Raw genomic sequence first — 19,749 nt, forward strand, 5'->3', positions numbered from 1 at the left:
AAGTTATTTTATTTAATATAGGATTAAAACTGTATAAATCAGATCACAAGAAAAGTCTCTTGTCTTAAGGTTCCTTCTCTCCCCTTCTACATTGTACTACTGCAGTGGTATGATCAAAATTAAAACTACTGTACATGGGCATAGCTCCTTTGCTGTCATGGGAGTTTAGCTGACTCATAGCAGCAGAAAGTAAAATCCTTGTGCTTTATAGTACATTTGCTACTTTTCAGTGATTTCCCCTTGTTTTTAGTGATTTTGATTGTTTTCTCAGTACACTATTGCACTATTCGATAGTCTAATATATACTAATGATAGAGTGATAACATTCTGCTACCTGCCTTCTCTTCCTTGACTTTTAATCCTGTTGTCCCCTTGTTGAAAGTTTTTATCAGCACTTGAGCAGGGAAGAAGAGAAATTATTTTTCACATTCTAAACCTGTTAGCATGAGGACGCAGAACAGGGAGGAAGAGAGTTTGCTTTGTGGTTAAAATTAGATTATATTTGCGGTAATTTCTGTTTACCTTCATCTAACAGAATGTCTGTATTTTTATTTGTAGCTATCTGTCAGTGGGATGCATGCTGCAGTTTGGGTTGATGCAGACTAGGTGGAGTAAATCTGAGCCTGTGGGGTGAGCAGCGCAAGGCTGAGGAAAGATGCATGAAAACAGACTGCAGATGGGTGAGATAAACAGGATCCCCGGGCTGCGACTGAGTAGGCAGGCCTCTTTAATGGCTCTTAGCAACGCCCCTGCTCTGACCCTCCTCATATGTGAGGGAAATCAAATCAATACACTGCTCTTCAAACCACGATGCTGCTGCAGCAGCAGGGCATTGTGGCAGCCTTCGTCTCTTAAATTCGTCAACGCTTCTCAGTCTGCTGATCTCTGGATATCCACCCTTGCATCTCTGCTGAGGAAGACTCTGACTGCATCTTTAATCGGATTGCTTGAGCTCCCATGTACCACCTTCTTCTTCTTAGCAAGTATTAGGTAGGCAATTTTAAACTGCTTTTGGATTTGCAGACAGCTTTGACATTGATCTGAGAACCCTGCTGTATGCTCTGTAAACATAGCAGAAGCCTCTCTTTAAACCTACTCTGTTTTAAATTTTGATTTTCTTCTGTTTTTTGTGGTTGGGCAGGGGCCACTGCTGTTTTTCCCTTCCTTTAGAAAAAAAAAAATGTTGTAGCTGATTTGTGCTTTTGGAAAAGGATATTCCCTTGCTGATCCCTCCCCTGTTCTGTGGAACAGCTATAACCGGTGCCATACAGTTACTTTCCACGTTCATGAACATCTGTTCAGCTGTCTAACATTGAGGGCAGGCTGCTCACTCTTTTATTCTTTAATTTTCCGGTGCATACTTCAAAGCTGTAGAGCAGGACTCTGCCCACTAAATAAGTTCTCTCTTGTTTGCAGAGATGGCTAACAGAGGACCAAGCTATGGCTTAAGTCGAGAAGTTCAGGAGAAGATTGAACAGAAATATGACCCGGAATTAGAGTCTAGGTTGGTGAACTGGATTATTGTCCAGTGTGGAGAACACATAGAGCACCCTCCTCCTGGAAGGCAACATTTTCAGACCTGGCTGATGGATGGAACGGTAAGTGTTTTGTCCAATTATACACTTTCGTATGTTTATATGCACAGTGTCCTTATGTTCTGTCTTCATCTAGCTAAATTCATCTGAGCTCATGGTTGGTGCAGAAATATATATCTTAGGATCTGATTTATTTCCTTTCAGCCAAGAGTCTTAATCTCAAAAGATAAATTATTCTACTAGTGCACTGGGATCAGTACAATATTTATGATTCTTATGAGTCATGCATGTTATATATGAGTATGACTCATTCCTTCAGCATCTTTTCTCATACAGTTAAATGTGATCCATTTTAAATTCAGATGTGTACTTTTCTCTTTAAGAAATAATCAGTTTGACAAAGAAAGGCGAAGAAACAGCAAATTTCAAGGATTGAATTGTGTCATAACTGTCTTCTTGGGAATAATTCTGTAGCTAAAACATTGCATTCCATTTGTTTATTGAACAACAGGCAGATTCTGCTGTTTGCAGTGGGCTGTAAGACTATGCTAATCACTGAATCTCTGCCAAAGTGACTTTAACAATATTTCAATTGACATTGCTTATTTTTTGGCTCGGGCGTGAGGTTTCTTCTCTGTCAGTTGTTATATAACCTCTACCAGTGATTGCTTTGTTGTTTCTATCAGATTAGGATTTATATGGTCAGGCTATTGCCTCAGTTAATGAAAGCTTTTATACTTTTCTAATATACTGTGATTATTATCAATTCACTTCTTTGTTTTTATCTGAAGAAATTATGTCCCTGACAAAAAGTTGACAGGTTGAAAACATTTTGCAGCATCATTTCATGTGCAGAAATTGCCTTCTAGTTTGGTGACTGTTTCCTAATTTTGTTTCTGTCTTTATCTCTCAGCTGTTATGCAAGTTAATAAACAGTTTACATCCAAAGGGAAATGAGCCCATCACAAAGATCTCTGAATCAAAAATGGCTTTCAAGCAGATGGAACAAATATCTCAGTTCTTAAAAGCTGCTGAAATCTACGGAGTAAGAACAACAGATATTTTTCAGACAGTGGATTTATGGGAAGGTAAAAATAATAAACTGGAAGTTAGTTTGCAGTCTTCATTTTACTTTGATGTGCATTTTGTCTAAGACATATTCTCTAACATAATTATCTTTTGTTTCTGTTTGCCTTACCTCATTACCATGTTCTTCCAGTGCTGCATTATCTCCTCTGAGGGATTTATATTACCCTGAGGGCATAACGGAACCTTTCCAAGCTCATGTGTTATCCAAAAGCCCATCCTGCTGATAGAAATCCACAGACCTGATGAAACAACTGTTCTCTATGTTAATCATTTCAAAGTAAATAGCTTCTAATAACAAATATGGAAATCCCTGATTTTCTGATGACAAGATTTTATCGCAGTTTTCAAATTATAAGCAAAGCTTTAATTGGAGCTATAAAATGCATTCCCAGGAGCATGTATGCCTCTGTGAAGCTTATGAGGCCTCATTTATAATTAGTGAGAAGCAAAACTCACTGCTTAACATCATGTTAGCTGAGCTTCTCTCTCTAAGGAGGGAGTCTTTTAAGAGAGGTCACTATGGCAACAGCAAAAAAATTCAGGGTGCTCCTGTGATTTTGCAGTAAGCCAGGTGAAGGCTGTCTCCATCCCATCTTCAAAACAGAAACTGCTTGTTCTAGTTGCTGAAGAGCTGAGTCATTTGCACGTTCGTGTTGCTGGCTTTGCCCACTTCTGTGGGCATCCCTTGGTGGTGCCTTAACCAAACACGCTGCATATCCTGCAGCTCTCTGGGCAAGGTGATGCAATGCTTTGGATGAGAGCTCAGAGCAAGGACAGCTGCAGGGTAGTGAAAGGCACATTTGAAAGGGTCAAAAATCTGCCTTGAGAATGAAACACTGGAAAGAGAAAAACAATCCACTGGGAAAGCTGGTCAGCATAGTCTGTGTAGGAGCACACATCGAGAGAAAAAAGTGGGGTTTGTTTTCACAGGCAGTCGGGATATGTGGAAGAGATCAGTCCTATGAAGGACAGCTGGAGGAATGAAATACTAGGGAGCTCTTTGTGAATGGGTTAGAGGGAAAGGATATATTGACAGCTGGAGTTACTGGAATATGTAATGGTCTCAGAGTGCCAAGTTTGCTTGACAAAACCATACATTTGGGGGCCAAGGGCAGGATTGTTTCTTCCAGTTCAGTCTTTACTGTTTCATCCAATCTATCTTTAAATGTCTGAAATGAAAGGATTTTCACTTCCCTAATGTAGCACCCTCCGACCCCTCAGCCTAGCAGGCTGTTGAGAGAGAAGTTCCATCTATCTTGTAAGGGATGGTAATGGCTTGTTTCAGATAATGTTCTTTGCAGTCTTTTGCAACTTACAATGGCTTCACACCATGCAAATGAAAATATAGTACTATATATCCTTACTAGGAAAAGGACTTGCTTGGAAGACAAAAAGTTCCTAATGATGGTGGCTGTCTCTTAATCTCTTCCTTTCACTCATCAGCTTTTCTCAATAGATGTAAGGAAAAAAGGTAGTAACTTCCAGAGTACAGGAAGTCAAAACACAACTTGCAACCTAGGAAGGAGAAATACAAGACTTTTCTTCACTGTTATTTTAAGACTTCCCAAAGCTAATCTGTCTCCTCACTTTCCCACTCCCTTTTCATCCTTCCTGCTGCTCATTTCAGTGCTGAGAGGAAGCAGTATGTCTCTCCAGCAGTGAGTCACTGCAAGCTTTTTGTGTCTGACTGTAACTCTGACCTGTAGCGTCTGTGCTGCTTCAGGGCTGAATGATCTGAACCTGGATGCATTAGCTGGACAGAAAGGACAGTCTCTTTTTTGCTATTTCATGATTGCAGCATTCCTCCTCTTCACACCATAACCTCTTTAGAAAGAGAGATGTCAATGTTTATAGTGAAAGAAAAGCGTGTGAGTGAAAAACAGCTTTTCCCTGGCACTAATTGTTTTCTGGGAGCTTTTGCTGTGAAATTCTTAGCAATGATTAATGAAAATGTTTTAGGATATGATTTGCTGTTGGCTGTTTCAAACTCACTGAGTCCATCTGGTGCATTTTTCTTCATCTCTGAGACTTCTTGGTCCAGGGGAAGTATAACCTCTCTTTTGGCCCTTTCTTACATAAATGTATTGTGCAGATACCTCCTTGGTATATTTCCAGGCAGGCAAGAGGCAGCTGCACCTCTGGGTATTTGTTCAACCTTTATAAAAAAGCATTTCAGGAATACTAGGCAGAGCAGTTCTCCATCTTTGTGTTTGAACCTTCTCCTTTCTGGACTCAGAGAAGAGGGCCTTCCAGGCAGGTTTCCACCAAAGAGAAAGGCATAAGATGTGAGCTGAGCACTGGCAGTGCCAAGTTCCTCTTTGAGGCTGTGCTATTCCAAGCACACTGCAGAGGACACTGAAGATGCAGGCGTGCCATCGGTGCGGGTCCCTGCAGCACGATCCAGGGAGCTGAAGCTGAGGGCCAGGTGGGCAGCCCGCTGCCAATAAACAAGTACTGGAGGTGAGGGAAGGAACTAACTACGATTTGCTGCAATGTCAGAGTCAAGTCTGCCTTCAGAGAATGTGTGTGATGCTTTCTGTCAAGTGGCTGCAGCATTAGGTGACTTTCTCACTGGAAATTTAAAATCTTTCAGTGTTTTTGTTTTTTTTAAGCTGACCATCGAGCCCCTTGTAACCTTTGCTAGAAGAGGTCAAGTGACACAAGACCATTTGGATTTTGAGCCTTTCCTCGCTCACAGCACCCCTCATATGCAGCAAGGAGTCTCTGCAGAGCAGAGCCGTGGTCGTAGCTTTGTTTTGTCACGTGTTGTTCAGCTCCCACTCACTCTTTTTCCCCCTGCAGCATCTCCAACTCGTCACTGACAAATAAAGCAGAGCTGAGCACGGAGCGTGGGGCGGGGGGTGCTGCCAGATGGCTCCGCGAGGCTGATCATCATGTTTCACTGCCTGTCTTTTGTTTCTTTTTCTTTTCTCTTCGCTTGCTGTCACTATTCAGCTGATTCACTTTTAAATCTTTCTCCACATCCCTTTTTCATCCCAGTCAGTCACTGCGCTCCTTGTTATTATGGGAGGCATCCCAAGGACGTTGTATGTGGCATCTGTTGCAGCATATGGTACATCTGCTGCTGCGGGGAGCTCTGAGTGTTTCTGCCTCGCTCCCCTCAGTGTGCGCCTGTGTACGTGCGCGTGGGGGATGTCGGCTCTTCAGCTGCCCTCCTTGCACAAGGACTCATCTGATGCAGTTTGCATCAACAAATACAGTAAAAGGAGGATTCTGGGTGACTGACAATTTATTTCCTGAGCAAATAGTCCCCTGCAGATAGGATTCTGAGAGGCTGTTGCAGTCTTCCACGATTGGAAGCTGATAGGTGTTTTCAGCCTTGAGGTGTCTTCCTCAGCTCAGCCAGAGTGTTAGGCATTTAGGTTTGTATTAACCAAAGCCTCGGCCTGGATCTGCCTGTAATCAATCAGGGTGATGCACAGCATAAACACAGTGAGTGCAGTGCTCACTTCCCTCTCCACTCCAACTGGGGTGCAGTGATATTCCTTGATACTGGGCCACTGGAAGTATTCCTGAGATCTATTATCATCATCTCTCTGGTATCTCATGTTTTTATGAATTACTTGCTCTCACACATGAAGAACCATAATCAGATCTGTTAACTAGATACATTACTTTAGGAAAGAGGGAGAACTAGAATGGAAAGAAGGGGAGAGGAGTCATAGAAACACTTAGGAAGGATTTCAGAAAAAAGGAGAAGCAGAAGGCGGATTTCCAACAACATACCACCTCACACAATTGGAAATACCTGCTGCAAACTCATTTTTGCTAGAAAGTTTTCCAAAAGTTAGCATATCTGGATTGAGTAATGAGTTACATAATTTTTATTTGGTTAAAGATGAGACGAGCTGTGGTTTTTTGAACTGGGGAGTGAAGTAAGATAGCACAGGGAGAAAGTGGAAAAATAGTGGACTGGATGGCAGAAACTGAAGGTATGAAACTACATAGAACTGAAGCCAGTAGGAAGGTGATTTGATGGTCAAATTGGAAAGAACTGATAGAAGTTATCTGCACAGGAGCTCACCAGGACTGCTGTGGGCTTTGTTAGCACAGGGATCAACTTTGAACAAACTGAGCACTGTTATTTGACACACTGTTCTCCTTCAGACATGTTTTACTGAGTATATTACCATTATTTGTATACCAAAGTAATCTCTTCTTAGGAGAAAATTTTACCAAAAGGATTATATAGACTTAAAATGGTACGGCAGAAGGCATTAAAATAACCAAAGTCCTAGAAACCTTGAAGTGTCTGAATAATTAAGTTTCACTTTAACACTATCCCTTTGTTGACATTTTAATAAGCTCTTGCATGCCAGCACCTCCACTTTAGCAATAGTAAAATAGCATTTATAATGCTAATAATGCACTTCTTCAGGGGAGCTGAGGGAGTTAGTTAATACATTGGAAAAAACTATTTATCGGTGTGCCAAGCTATTTGCTGTGCAAGGACATATATTAACTTCACTGTCTGGCTTTCTAGGGAAGGACATGGCAGCAGTGCAGAGAACCTTAATGGCTCTAGGCAGTTTGGCAGTCACCAAGGATGACGGCTGCTACAAAGGAGATCCATCCTGGTTTCACAGGTAAAGTCCAGAGCTGCTCAGAGCTGTCTTCCCTGGGAAACTGGTAATATTGTCTGCCTTTAGAATGAAAGGAAATTTATTGGGAAAGGAAAGGATGAGTCTTTCCAAAGTTTCCTTGTAATGGAGAGATTTTTCTCTCTGGATTCTAGAGAAGGGAATCAAAGGCCCAGGCAGCAATATTCTCTACCCTTCACTGGCTCCCTAGCTTTCTAGCTGTATGTCCTACCATATCTTGTTGGCCTAAAGTTACCCCAGGACTGCTTGGGGAGGAGCCCCATGGGAGCTGTGTGCTGCAGCTTTTTCTCTTTGTAGCATGGCCATCTCACTGCTTGAGGTGCCTGCACTGATCACTGGAGAAGATGCATAATTTTCTTGTTCACAGACTTTATCTTTAGTTCTCGTTCCCTAGAAGGAAAGCAACGACACTTAGGAAATTTAGTCACCAGTTTTGATGGCATTCATCTATTCAGAAGCTTCAACTAATCCTCAATATCCATTTATGAATCAAAAGGAATGAAAATGGCAGCAGCCATGCAGATATGTGTGTCCCAAGAGTAGCTGGCAGCAAAAGTGTACTTTTGCCTCACATCAGATAGCAGACAGAAAGACTAATGAAGACAAGGCTTTTATGGATGTCTGGAAGCCCCCATATAGTGAGCACTTTACCAAGCAGAGAGAAGGTATGAAGCTTTTTCCCTTTCTTCATCAAACCAAAAATCATTTCTTAGTCTTCTTTTCTCTTGGAGAGTACCACTTATCTGTGAAGAATTCTCTCTCTTGGAAAAGCTGTTTATTTGTTCTGAAACTCCTTTTGTTTTGGCTAGGGAAACTGAGAAGCAGGGACAGGAAAAAAAGGAAATCCTCCCACAGTTAGCCCTCCTGCCCCATAAGCATATTGACATGAGATTCTGCCATCCAAGAGTATTTCTTACATGGAAATGTCTGAGGCATGTTAGTAAAAAGAGTGCTGAATGCTTTTCTTTTCTTTCCTTGAATTTTCTGATGTCTAGGAGAGGCTCAGGAAAAATAAAGCAAACTTCACTTTGTTTGTCTTCAACCTTGAACTGGTTAAACTGAATCCAAGTGAGACTTGAATTTTAGGCAAATAAATGCAAACTCCTATGCATTGTTTATATGAAATCAGGTTACATTAACTTAATGCAGCACACAAATAGATTTATATTTATGGAATATAATTGGGTTTAAAATTGATTTCAAATCCAGTTACATGCTTTAATATAAACCAGACGTGAAATCACTATGACCCAGACAGGCTTATTTGTTTTATGTAACTAAAACAAAGTCCTTCATGGAAAAATTAATTTTCATCTGGACTCTTAATTGTGGGTAGGAGCAGTTTTCATTGGCACAGATGAGGAGGTGATTACCTCCCTTCTCTTCTAGCTGGCTGCCCAGCCTGTACTGCTTGGATAGCCAACCCATATCTATTGCAGCCCCTGAAATACCCTTTTATAGCCACTACCTTGAGGAAAGGTGGTGTTACAGCGTGTTGCAGATCAGAAGCTGTTTTCTGAGTAGCTTGCCCATCCCTTCAGGCAGACCAAGCCCCCTCACTGCCACCAAGTGTTATTCATAATTCAGGGCTTTCAGGCTGATTCTTAAGCGCCCTTAATTAAATAGAGAGACCAATATTAAATGGTGTAAGAGTACCCGTGCAGGGATCTACAGTGATTAGGATAATGCCACACTTGAGCTAAGCCATTTAACTTTCCATTGCCAGTGTCTCACATCCCTGGTCCCACCGGGCCTGATTCCCCTTTCCTTGTGTGTCCCACCAAGGTTCATGGACCCATGGCTGTGGTTTGGCAACCACAAGCACTGGTGTGAAGTTGGCACAAAAGCTTAACAGATCAGTTTGAGGTAAGAGTGATGCCAGGTGACGGCAGACAAGCCAAGTAGAACTTGACATAGTGTGAGACATGGAGTGGGAGTAAACTTGCCCTCACCCCTTTTTCTACAGTCTCAGTTAAGGCCATTTCCACCCACCTAAAAACAAATTGTGTACATGTAGCTATCTTTAAGACCTTCATATACTAAATGAGACGCTTATGATGGTAAAAATAACTCTATATAATCCGAACTGTATATATAATCAACTTTTATTAGCATATTGAGGCTTCCTGCTAGTCTCTTTTTTTAATTCTTTTTTGCAGTTCTCATTTTTTTCTTCTTTGGTTGCTTTTAGACTTTCTGTGGAAGCACTCATCAACACAGCTGAAAATCCTAGGGGGAAAGAAAAAAAAATAATAGAATGCTTTCCTGGTTTTTTAATTAATGTAAAGGCAGACACAGTGAACCCGAGATTCAATTAGGTAACAGGAGTAGTTCTAAAAACATCCTCTTGTGGAGATCCTGGCAGTAGTTCCATGCCAGTGCAAGTATTCTGGAAAAGACATTAAGCAGCTGTGAGAGGGGCTGCTTTCTGAGGCACCCATGGTTCTGTGTGCCTCCCTCCAAAACAGCCTGTGATTTCTGGCAGGAGGTGTGGAATCTGAGAGCCTGTGCTGGGCTCTGTAAACCCTCTTACTAGTCTATACATTACCACTGAAAACCCATTCTGAAAAACGACTGGTCAGTGCTGGTTTCCTGTGGATCTTTTCCACCTTTCTGCTTTGCTGGGCTTTCATGTGGATGTGGTGGGTTCTTCTCCTGCAATGTCCTGAGCACCCTGAGCCTAGCAAAGAGTGTAAGTGCTTTTTTGGACTCGAGCCAGGGTTCTTAGCATAGTACAGGATCCCACCCTCACAGAGAGGATCATGTTGATGGTTTTCAATCACAGCAGGTACCTAATCTAGCATTCTCATCTAGTGGTGGGGTGGGCAGAAAAGGGGAACTGTAACTCGATACCGTATTGAATCGTAATCTGATCCCAGGGCAAACAGACACAGCAGGGGAAAAGATTGTACCTGGGTGGGAGTAGGGTCTGGTAGATGGAAAGCCTCCCTCATTCTGCAGCTCTGCCGATTCATATGGCTCATTTGATAGGAAGAGACTGGTCCTTCTCTCCTGTAAACTGCCTGCTTTCTCCACTTTGTTAAAATGAAGGATTAATCCAAGTCATACAATTTCTTGCGGGGCAACAGAGTGCAAACTTCTTCTTCTTTACCACTATGGCCCTCAGAGCTATTTTCAGGGAGAGAAAGGCTCCTTTTACATTGCAACAAAGGTTCTTTTTTGAGACCTGGGATACTGAACAGAAGTGGTCGGTATGTTTTGACAGAATTTACAGGACTGTCATACAGTTAAGACCCAGGTGCAAAGGGAAAAGTCTGTTCTGTAGAGGTGAGAGATCTGGAAATGGAAACAGAGCAGTTGTTCTGTCCTGTGGGCAACCATCATCTACTCTGCAAAAATGAGCAAGTCCCTTCACCAACCCATTGTTGCTCTGGGGACATGCAGATCTTATTTACTCCACTGAGTTAAATTATGCCAATTTGTTCTGTTCCTCTACATGGGTATCAACTTGTAGTGCAGCACAGGTAAGTGTCTCATTGATCAGATCCCGTGGACTACAGCTGTTAAGAGCTATAGGGTTTAACACAAATTAACTCTATTTTGTGTGTTATATACAGCACTACATAAATATTTTACCTGTCATAGCTGCTGGGGAAGTCCCTTGGGGTTCTGGAATAAGTGGTACGGTGAAAGTCTGAGGCTTGACTAGAGCATTATTTCTAACTGCAGCAATTAGCCTTGCCAATATTGTCCAGCACGTGGGATGGTGCAAACAACATTACAAGATACATGAGCCTATTTCAGATTGCTTTTCACGATCCTCTGAGCACATGGAGAATGATGGCATGTGTGTATGTTGCTTTTTTTGTGTGTATCTGGACAGGAAAGCACAGCAGAATCGACGAGGATTTTCAGAAGAGCAGCTTCGTCAGGGACAGAACGTAATAGGCCTTCAGATGGGCAGCAACAAAGGAGCATCACAGTCGGGTATGACAGGCTATGGAATGCCAAGGCAGATTATCTGAAAACATCTCTGTCTGTGGAGAAAACACTCTTTCTGCAGCATGGTCTGTTAAGAAAAAAAAAAAACAAAACCACACAAAACAAAACAAAAACAAAAAAAACCAACAAAAAAATCTCATTAGTTCCCTTTCTGCCTGTTTTTTAATAGTTAGTGCTCTCTGAGATTTGGGGTATTTTTGGTTTGGTTTGTTTTCTTTGCAGCTGCAAGAGTTCATCTATGAACTTGGGTTTTTGTGGTGGTGTGTATCAGTTCACAGCACGTGCGCACTGCTGCCTCCTACTTTTCACTTCTGAACTATGCAAAGACAATTATTCTGTATTAATTTATTTGCAAAGTGTTATCTTCCATATTTGTCTCACACTGCACTTGTATTTCAACCAGTAACCTCGTTCTTCAATTCAGTGATGATATTGTTTGACGTAAGAATAAAGACAAATTAAAGACACCTCTTAGACTCATTATTTAGAGGTAAAAGCAAGTAAAACCAATGGCCACCTGGTACAGTGCAGAGAATTTAAGTATTTTCAATGATCAGTCTATCCCATCTCTAACCCACAGCCCTGTTTGAGTGACTCCTTGCTGTAGTGTTTTACAGTCTTGTTACAGGTTCAATTTCGTGTTTCTCTAAAGGCACATCCAATGAACTTTCCTAAAATGAAGAAAAGATTTGTTATCCATTGAGTCTGATTCATGTAGTCCCACTCAATTTAACTAGCGTGCTGGGTCAACTGCAGCTCACAAACTTGTGGATCAAGCTAAAATCCGTTTAATAGGGAAAGGAAAAGCTGCATGTGAAAACAAAGAAAAATAAGGAATTAATTCACTATTTCCCATTGGCAGACAGATGTTTAGCCACTTCTGGAAAGCATGGCCTCAGTATGCATGATGGTTACTTGTTACTACAGTTGTCCCCTTCCTCCTCCTTTTCCCTGGGCTTTTGTTGCTGACCCTGACACAGTATGTATGAAATAAAATTCTAGAATTCATAGAATTCTATGATTCTATGAATATCCCTTTGGCCAGTTGGGGTCAGCTGTCCCAGCTGTGTCCCCCCCCCAGCTTCTTGCCCAACTCAAGCTGTGGGGGCAGAATTAAAAAGAGAGAAGACCTTGGCACTGTTCAGGCAATGTTTAGCAGCAGCTACCACACTGTGTGTTATTACCTTCTTTAGTCACCAGTCCAAAGCACAGCACTCTACAGGCTCCATCCCAGCCAGCTTCAGCACAGCTGGCAGCAGGTGAGTCTTGAAACTTGGGGAATTCTTCGCTGTGAAAGAACAGTCTGTCAGACAGAGGTGAGAATAGGCTTCATCTTCTCATAGTTGATACTATATCAAACAAAACACAAAACAAGGTGTGCCTTAAATGCGATGGAAGAAATAGAACAAAAGTACCAGAACAATTCTGACCTAAAAAATGCCCAGAGTTCAAACTCAAATAATCTATAAATGTGGCCAGTGGTTCGTTCGGGGGCAGTTTGCTGGAGTGTCAATAGAACTCGCAGCCAGAGTCATCTGACCTCAGGAGCAGGAGCTAACTCTGCATACTTGATTTGCTGGTCAGCACAGGTTGCCTCGGGGCTGTGTGGCACATACACTTGAGGGGTTCATGGAATTTTCTCTGCAGGGTTTTCTTGCTCTTAACTATTTCTGCTGCCTTCACTCACAAAACCAAATCACTTTTTCCCCACAAGCAAGTGGGCAAGTCAGGAGGGAAACGTGATAATAGAACTCTTTTTTTTTTCTTCTTCCTTTTTTTTTTTTCCCTTCTTAATTCATGACAGGCTTCCAAGAAGGCCTGAAAATGTAATATCTAGTCAGGTAACAAATGAAGAGTTATTTCTTCTGACAGCTCTCTGAGTGCCTACATACATAGGTAGGGGTGACTTCTGCCTGGCTTTAAATCCAATGACACGTGGTGGCAGCTAGTTGTTTACTAACTAGCCCTGGGGCCAGTGACACACATGTTGGTGTAGCTTCCAAAGTTTCTGCCAGTGAGTAAACTGAACCCCAGCTCGTATGAAGCTCTATCATCCCTGTCAGGAGGAAGGACTAACATCTCCCCACTTCAGCCAGGTGCTGCAGAGCAGAGCAAGCAAGAAGGGATGTGAAGGTCACGTTACATGGTTGGAGCTTAGAGGATCTCTAGTAGCTGCCACTGAAAAAGTCCTGTCCACACTAGTACCTCCTCTTATACTTGCCAGAGCATCTTAGCTCCTCCACTGTGCTACAGTCAAATACATTTTTTGGTGTTTACTACCTGCTCGGTAATATTTTTCTGTTACTTAGGTGTATTAGCAGAGGAACAGATGACTGCCCCAGACAGTCCATCTCAGGTAGGAGCTCACCTTTCAGTTGTGGTGGGGCATTAGCTCAGTGCAAAGGGCAGTAAGTGACTTCCCCACAGACATGACATCAGATGTAACGTGAAGAGAATAGCAGTTTTTCCTACTAAAGGCAAATAAGATGACTGAGGAAGTCTGGACTGATGGCAAGACAAATGTCTGCCACTAGAAATTTCACCTTGATGAATGTGAACAGCAGCCACCTTCCTCTAACACAAAGTCACAGCCACAGCAGGCAAAATAACTCGATGGGAAGAGCTGGAAGAACTGTCTTGAAGGTAGGTAAGAGGTCTAAGAGGTCACAACCCCACACCTGCCCCACACCACCCCTACAGGGGACACAGGATCTATCCTGAACTCAGTGACCTGGGTCTTCCCTCTCTGGCTGCAGAATTTCCATTCTGTATGTTCTTCTCTCCAAAACCACCACTTTTAAGTGCTGCTTGCCAGTTGAGTTCCTGGGGTATGTTGCTTTCTGTATCCCTGATGCCATGCTGTGGCACCACCTGCTCCCCTGTCAGATTTTCTCCTGACCTTGCAGGAAGTGGAGGGGACCCAGGCAAATTCAGGTCCAAGTCATTAGCAAGGCTGACTCAGAAGAGCAGATGGATCTACTGGTCAGAGCAGCAGTTTGTCTAGCCCAGCACTCTGCCTCTGGCAGTGACAAAAAAAGAGGCTACAATCCATCAAACTGTTCTAGCTGTTATATCTGGCTTTCAATGCTGCAAAGTATACTTTATTCTGTGGGCTAACCTTGTCCTTCCATATCCCCATATGATAGATATAGAAATATTAATATTAATGCTGTTGTTAATTAAATGCTAATGCACTCTGGCCTAGAAATCTATTAAGATATCCTTATTAGTAAGTTTACAAACATCTGAAGGTAAGAAGTCAATTGATGTAATACCCTGCTAGTTGTAACCAAGTTAGCAGGAAGCATTATCGCTTCTCTTATATTAACAAAAAACCATTGTAAGTTTGCTTCTACTGCATCAAAAGCACTTACACAGGTCTCCCAAAAGGCTAATTAATTTCTGTAAGAACCTTCTGCATTGTTAGTACTTAAAAGCCTTGATGTACATTAGAATAAAGAAATGCAAGAGCTTTGAACACTGCGGGCTATAGTACATTTTTGGAAGAAGGGGGTTCGTGTTTACTCCCCTAGCTCTACTGCTTAGGGGAGGGTTTCCTCTGCAGATGATGAATAGCATCTCACTGAAGGCTGTGGACTCAGTTTGACAGCAAGGATGAGCTAAGACCCCTCACACACACACTGCCTATAATCCTATTTGGAGCTTGACTATAACAAAATCAGCTATCCCAATAGAATGTACTAGACTAGACTAGACTAGACTAGACTAGACTAGAATATTTTTGTGAGAAAATGCTTTAAATATCCTCCCCCTTCAATAGCTGTGCCACAGAGAGACCCATCATAGCAGGCTGGACCAGATCCACCTTAAATGTTGCTGCCCTTGAGCTTCAGTTTGCCATACCTGTACACAAGTAAATGACATTTATCTGCCTAAATAAAGGTTCTGAGACCATGACCTCATTATGGATAATTGCTTAGTAACTTCTTTTTACTGTTAAGGTGGCATCTAATGGTCTTCCAAAAGGATGCTCAACACGTGTGAGGGAGGAAGAACCAAATACATGAGTGTGGGATCCAAGTTTATCCTCATATATAAGGAGAGGAGAAAGAAAATGGCAATGAACAAACAGTCAGTATTAAGTCCAGCCAGTTCAATTAAGCAGGAGCTTGAGGACTGTCAGGCTGACATAACATGGTGTGTTTTAAATGAAAACTAATGAGGGTGAACGGCATGAAGAGGCTTTCTCCTCAGTAAATTAGCCTGCAGCATCCCTTTCTAAGATGCCTCTGCTAAGCAGCACCCCCCACACTCAGCAGGGATGAGAAGAGAAGGAAGGTGCTGCTGGCAGCAGACACCAACAGCCCTGTCCCTTTCAGCTGGGAGCTGCCTGTGTGGACTGTTCACACACTGACCACAATGTATTCAGACCAAGCTGTCTTGTAGGCCAAAACAGAGCCACCAAGGAGCAAGGTTAAGGACTCAGGACATCTGAGTTTCCTTTTTATGTCTGTAATTGACTGCCTTTGGCTCTGCCTGCATTGTTTGGATTTGCTACCTCCATTCCTCTAACGGGAGGGCTAATACTAATAGTGATGATTTGAACAGCTCAGACATTAGCAGCATTATATATGGTAATGTCTCCTAACTTGAAATAAGCTTTAAATATGTTGAGAAGGAAAGTGAGCACCTTTGGAAGAAAGAAGTTCAGCCATTTACTCTGAGCTTGTTTGGTGACTGCCATGGTAGGTCCTGAGCCAGGGAGTGAGGAGTTACCAAGGCTACAGATAATCCTGTGTACACAGACCTTCCTCCAGCTATTTTGTGTATTCTATAAACTTAAAAAGAAGCATAGAAGCTGATATTTTTAATGCACACATAGGCTACCAAGGCAAAACAATCTGCAACACCCTAAATTTAAGACTGGCACCAGACAGGCAGAGGAACAGACAATTTTGTCAGCATGAGTTTTACATACAGTATGCTTTTGACTGGAAACAAACTCTTTTCTCCTTTGTGGGGCTTGCTGTCCTGCAGAAATGGCAAGTGGCCGGGGCAAGAAGACAACACAAGTGACTGCTAGGAAAACATGCAGAGGCAGCCAGTACTCCCCATCCTAAAAAATCAATGTACTTATTTAAACTTCGCTGAGGTTGTTCTTCCCACATGAATTTCCAAAATAAAACCACCATAGGTCTGTGACTAAGCTCAAGCAGTAGAAAACCATGAGATAAAATGGCAGAGGGGGTGAGAAAAAAGGTATATTAACTATTACCGTAGGGAGAAAATCACAGCCTTGGATGGGAGGAAATTTTTCTGCTCTCATCTTGCAGTGTTTACACAACAGCAGAGTGCATTATGCTGTGACATTCAAGTGAAGTTCTGATGCCATTCCTCAGATGTAGAAATAGATTTGCCAGTAGTTCTATAGGATTTATGGGGGAAATTAGAGAGGTGACCTTTCTCCCTAATGAAATTTCTGTTAAATGGTTCAGTTTGGTAGAAATGCTACAGGAGTAAATCCTATGCTCCAATGAGTCAGCGCTCTGCAGACCACATGGCAGCTCCAATCCTTTTGTCCAGGCTCAGAAGTGATGTCCAGGAATGCAGATGTCTCTGCTCTGCTCTGAGATCTGCAGGGCCCAGCTTGCCTGGCAAAGGGGAGAGGCAGTGCTAGGGGGAAGGAGCAGGCACCCCCAGGCACATGTCTTGCGGGGGCTTGAAGCAGCACGTGTCTGAGACAGACTGACAACTGCTGGGTATTTCCAAACTGAGTTTTAAGAAAAGGTACGCACTGTCATCTCGTCGATAAAGATGTGAAGGTGGATGAAAGCTTTTTTGTTTGCACAGAAATCAACTAAATGTTCTGTTTCCCTCATTTCTTGTCAAGGCATGGAAAGCACAACAAAAATGAACAGGGCTTGCTTTTAGGAGCAGGTTTTGCATTAGTGTTGTTATGAGTCAACACTTCATTCTAAGTTTCTTTGTATTAGCTCCCACACATAATGTAAATGTAAGGATGACTCTGCTGCTTCCAGCTCCTTCCAGCTCACAACCAAAGAGTTGTTTTGACCAGGTTCTCAAAGATACTGGAGGAGTGCTTCCCTCCATGGATGTGCCCTAACACCCCCAGAGCTGCTGAGCACTGGACCTGGGCTTTATGGCTTTGGCTCTTGGTAAAAGGGGACAAAACCCCTTCCTCATCTCTCAGGAAAAGGGTCACATAAATTCAGGTCTGACTTTAAGGTGCTAGGATACCATGGCAACATTGGTTTTCCAAGTGAATAGAAAAAACTTCTGATTCAAGGAGGAAAAATCAGTAAATCAGATAGCAAGTTTGGAAGGTGCACATGGAATATCAAGGGAATCTGTGCATGTGCCAGGTGCATTCATCGTCCCTTGACATCCTTAAGGAGACCTTATCTCATGATTTGCCACAACAGTTCAGATGCATTAAGCACTGCGCCAAAGTTCTGCCAGTGGTGCTAAATTAAAGCAGTATTTCTTATATTCCCTTAGAAGCGTATTTTGGAATATGGGTAATGGTTGGAGTCAATGAGAGGTCTTAATAAGGTTCTTTTTCAACCTAAATGATTCTATGGCTCTATGAAGATGAGCTACAGCTGGGTGCCCACATGAGTAGCAGCTGGAGAAAGTTTTGCTACTGAAAAGCAAGAGCTTGTCCTGTAGCCAGGTGGATTGGGTGTTAGATTGCACGAGGGAACTGCAGTGAACAGTTCAGGCCTTGCTCGAGGAGAGAGAAGGTGAGGAAAAGAAATCTCATGCTCATAAGCTAAAGTGCGCTTTGCTATCCTGTTGTGGGAGATTTTGCTCTGGGGCAGTGTCCCTAAAGTGGCTCAGAACTATCAGGTGCTGCTGGTGCTGTGGCAAAGCAGCTATTAATTCTTCTTGGCTGTTTATCACGAAGTGTGTTGCTGGGTGTTGCTGGAGCTGTTGTTAGCCAGGGGCAGCATGGCCACAGCTGAAAGTGGACTGTGTGGGCGTGCAGCTACATGAAGGTGCCTGTCTCTGGAGTGCAGGACAGTGGGATCACTTGGGAGAGCCTCACAGCTCAGATGTGTTGTCTACCACCACGAAGGTCAATGTAGTGAGTTTTAAGGAACACTCCTGCAGTTTCTAAGTACTGGAAATTGCTTTGCAGACTCCTGTGTGTTCAGTTTTGTTTTCTACCATTTGTCTTGGAGATTTTCTCTTTAGGATTTCTTAGTGCAATTAAAAGGCACTATGTGAAATCATAGTGTGTTTTGTAAGAGATTTACTTGTCCCTTGAGATGTTGCTTAAAAATGGAAGTCTTCTTTTTGTGCTGTGACACATATAATTATGTGAATCCTTTCCCCAGAAGCATTACCATCTTACAAGCTGTTTTGTGGGGTGCCAAAACAACAGCTAGAACAGAGATGATTTTTTGGGGGTACATGTGTTAATAAGTCAAGCTTTACCATAACCTTCCCAGAGGGAATGCAAAGGGAAGTGTTGTGTGAAAGTAAGTGTTGTGGTAGGTTTCTATGTTTTCTTGGTGTGAGACACCTGTAATGCATTAAGTCAAAATAAGTAGAAAAAAGAGTAGTGCATTCTACAGTAATAAACTTTTTTTTTTCTGATTCACTTTTCCTGTCTTTTCTACTTTCTTCCTATACACTTGGTATAGATAAGGTTCAAAAGCAAAATTGCTGTTTACAGCCAGATTCAGCAGTCTCTGTATTGTGTAAAATGAATCCATGAATGATTAAACAGTTTTTGTTCTGCTTGATTTTTTAGTGGGAGTTGTGAAATGAAAGCGAGCCACAGTACTGTCATGTCAGTGAAGCAGGCTGCATGGGTGAAGCTCACTTTGGCAGAATATGTTTTGTATTTAAAGTGCCTGTCTCTGTGTAATGTGATGAGTCCCTTAAGAACTACCTTCTGCATTTGCTCTGTGAATTGCACTCCCACTAGAGGCAAGTACATCCAGGCAAATTGGATTATTAGCTGGAGATAAATGGGCCCAGGGAGCACTTAACTGCAGGAGCAATGATACTCGTGCCCTTCAGCTAAGCATAAATACCAGCTCTTTAAAAAGTGGGAGGTATAGAGGAAGGAGTTTTCAGTCCTGAACATTGTCTACTTTCTTTAGGAGCCTCTCCAATAGATATAATGGAGTGAATCATTAAGTTTGAAGACAATGAATTTCAGAAAATGTTCCGTTCTTTTATAGTGATTTTGAAATAAAAGGAGTGATTTTTCTTTGTGTTTAGGACCATCTCCTTAAAATGATATAGGCATAACATGTGAGATCAGGGCCAGCACAGAACTGTTAGCCCGCTTTAAACTTCAGCACTTTGCAGTGATATTTTTAGAGTATCAGAATATGCAGGATGGAAACAGCTGGATTTATTTGTTTGCTTGCAGTGTCATGGTGGTGAGCTGTGAGCCCCAACTGAGCGCCGTGTGGTCAGCAAAGTCTGTAAGGAACTGAACTGCAGTGGTCGTGGCTGGCCTAAGTGGGAGGTGATGCATATAACACCTTCAAATGAGCGGAAAAAACAAGAGGGTGGGGGATTTTTTTTGTTTGTTTGTT

The 19,749-nt window shown here is 42.3% G+C and overlaps 1 protein-coding gene across 1 annotated transcript; it reads left to right on the plus strand.

Annotated features, from left to right (window-relative positions):
- The first annotated feature begins 604 nt into the window (after positions 1-604).
- TAGLN3 (transgelin 3) lies at positions 605-11,676 on the plus strand. Its single transcript, XM_027901248.1, has 5 exons — positions 605-990; positions 1,417-1,598; positions 2,449-2,623; positions 7,129-7,231; positions 11,091-11,676. The coding sequence occupies exons 2-5, from the start codon at positions 1,419-1,421 to the stop codon at positions 11,230-11,232; spliced, it is 600 nt and encodes a 199-aa protein (XP_027757049.1). The 5' UTR covers positions 605-990; positions 1,417-1,418; the 3' UTR covers positions 11,233-11,676.
- The last annotated feature ends 8,073 nt before the right edge of the window (positions 11,677-19,749 follow it).

Source organism: Empidonax traillii, unplaced genomic scaffold (assembly GCF_003031625.1).
Source record: "Empidonax traillii isolate 1590-97213 ecotype Southwest subspecies unplaced genomic scaffold, ASM303162v1 scaffold767:size301186, whole genome shotgun sequence".
Taxonomy (NCBI): domain Eukaryota; kingdom Metazoa; phylum Chordata; class Aves; order Passeriformes; family Tyrannidae; genus Empidonax; species Empidonax traillii.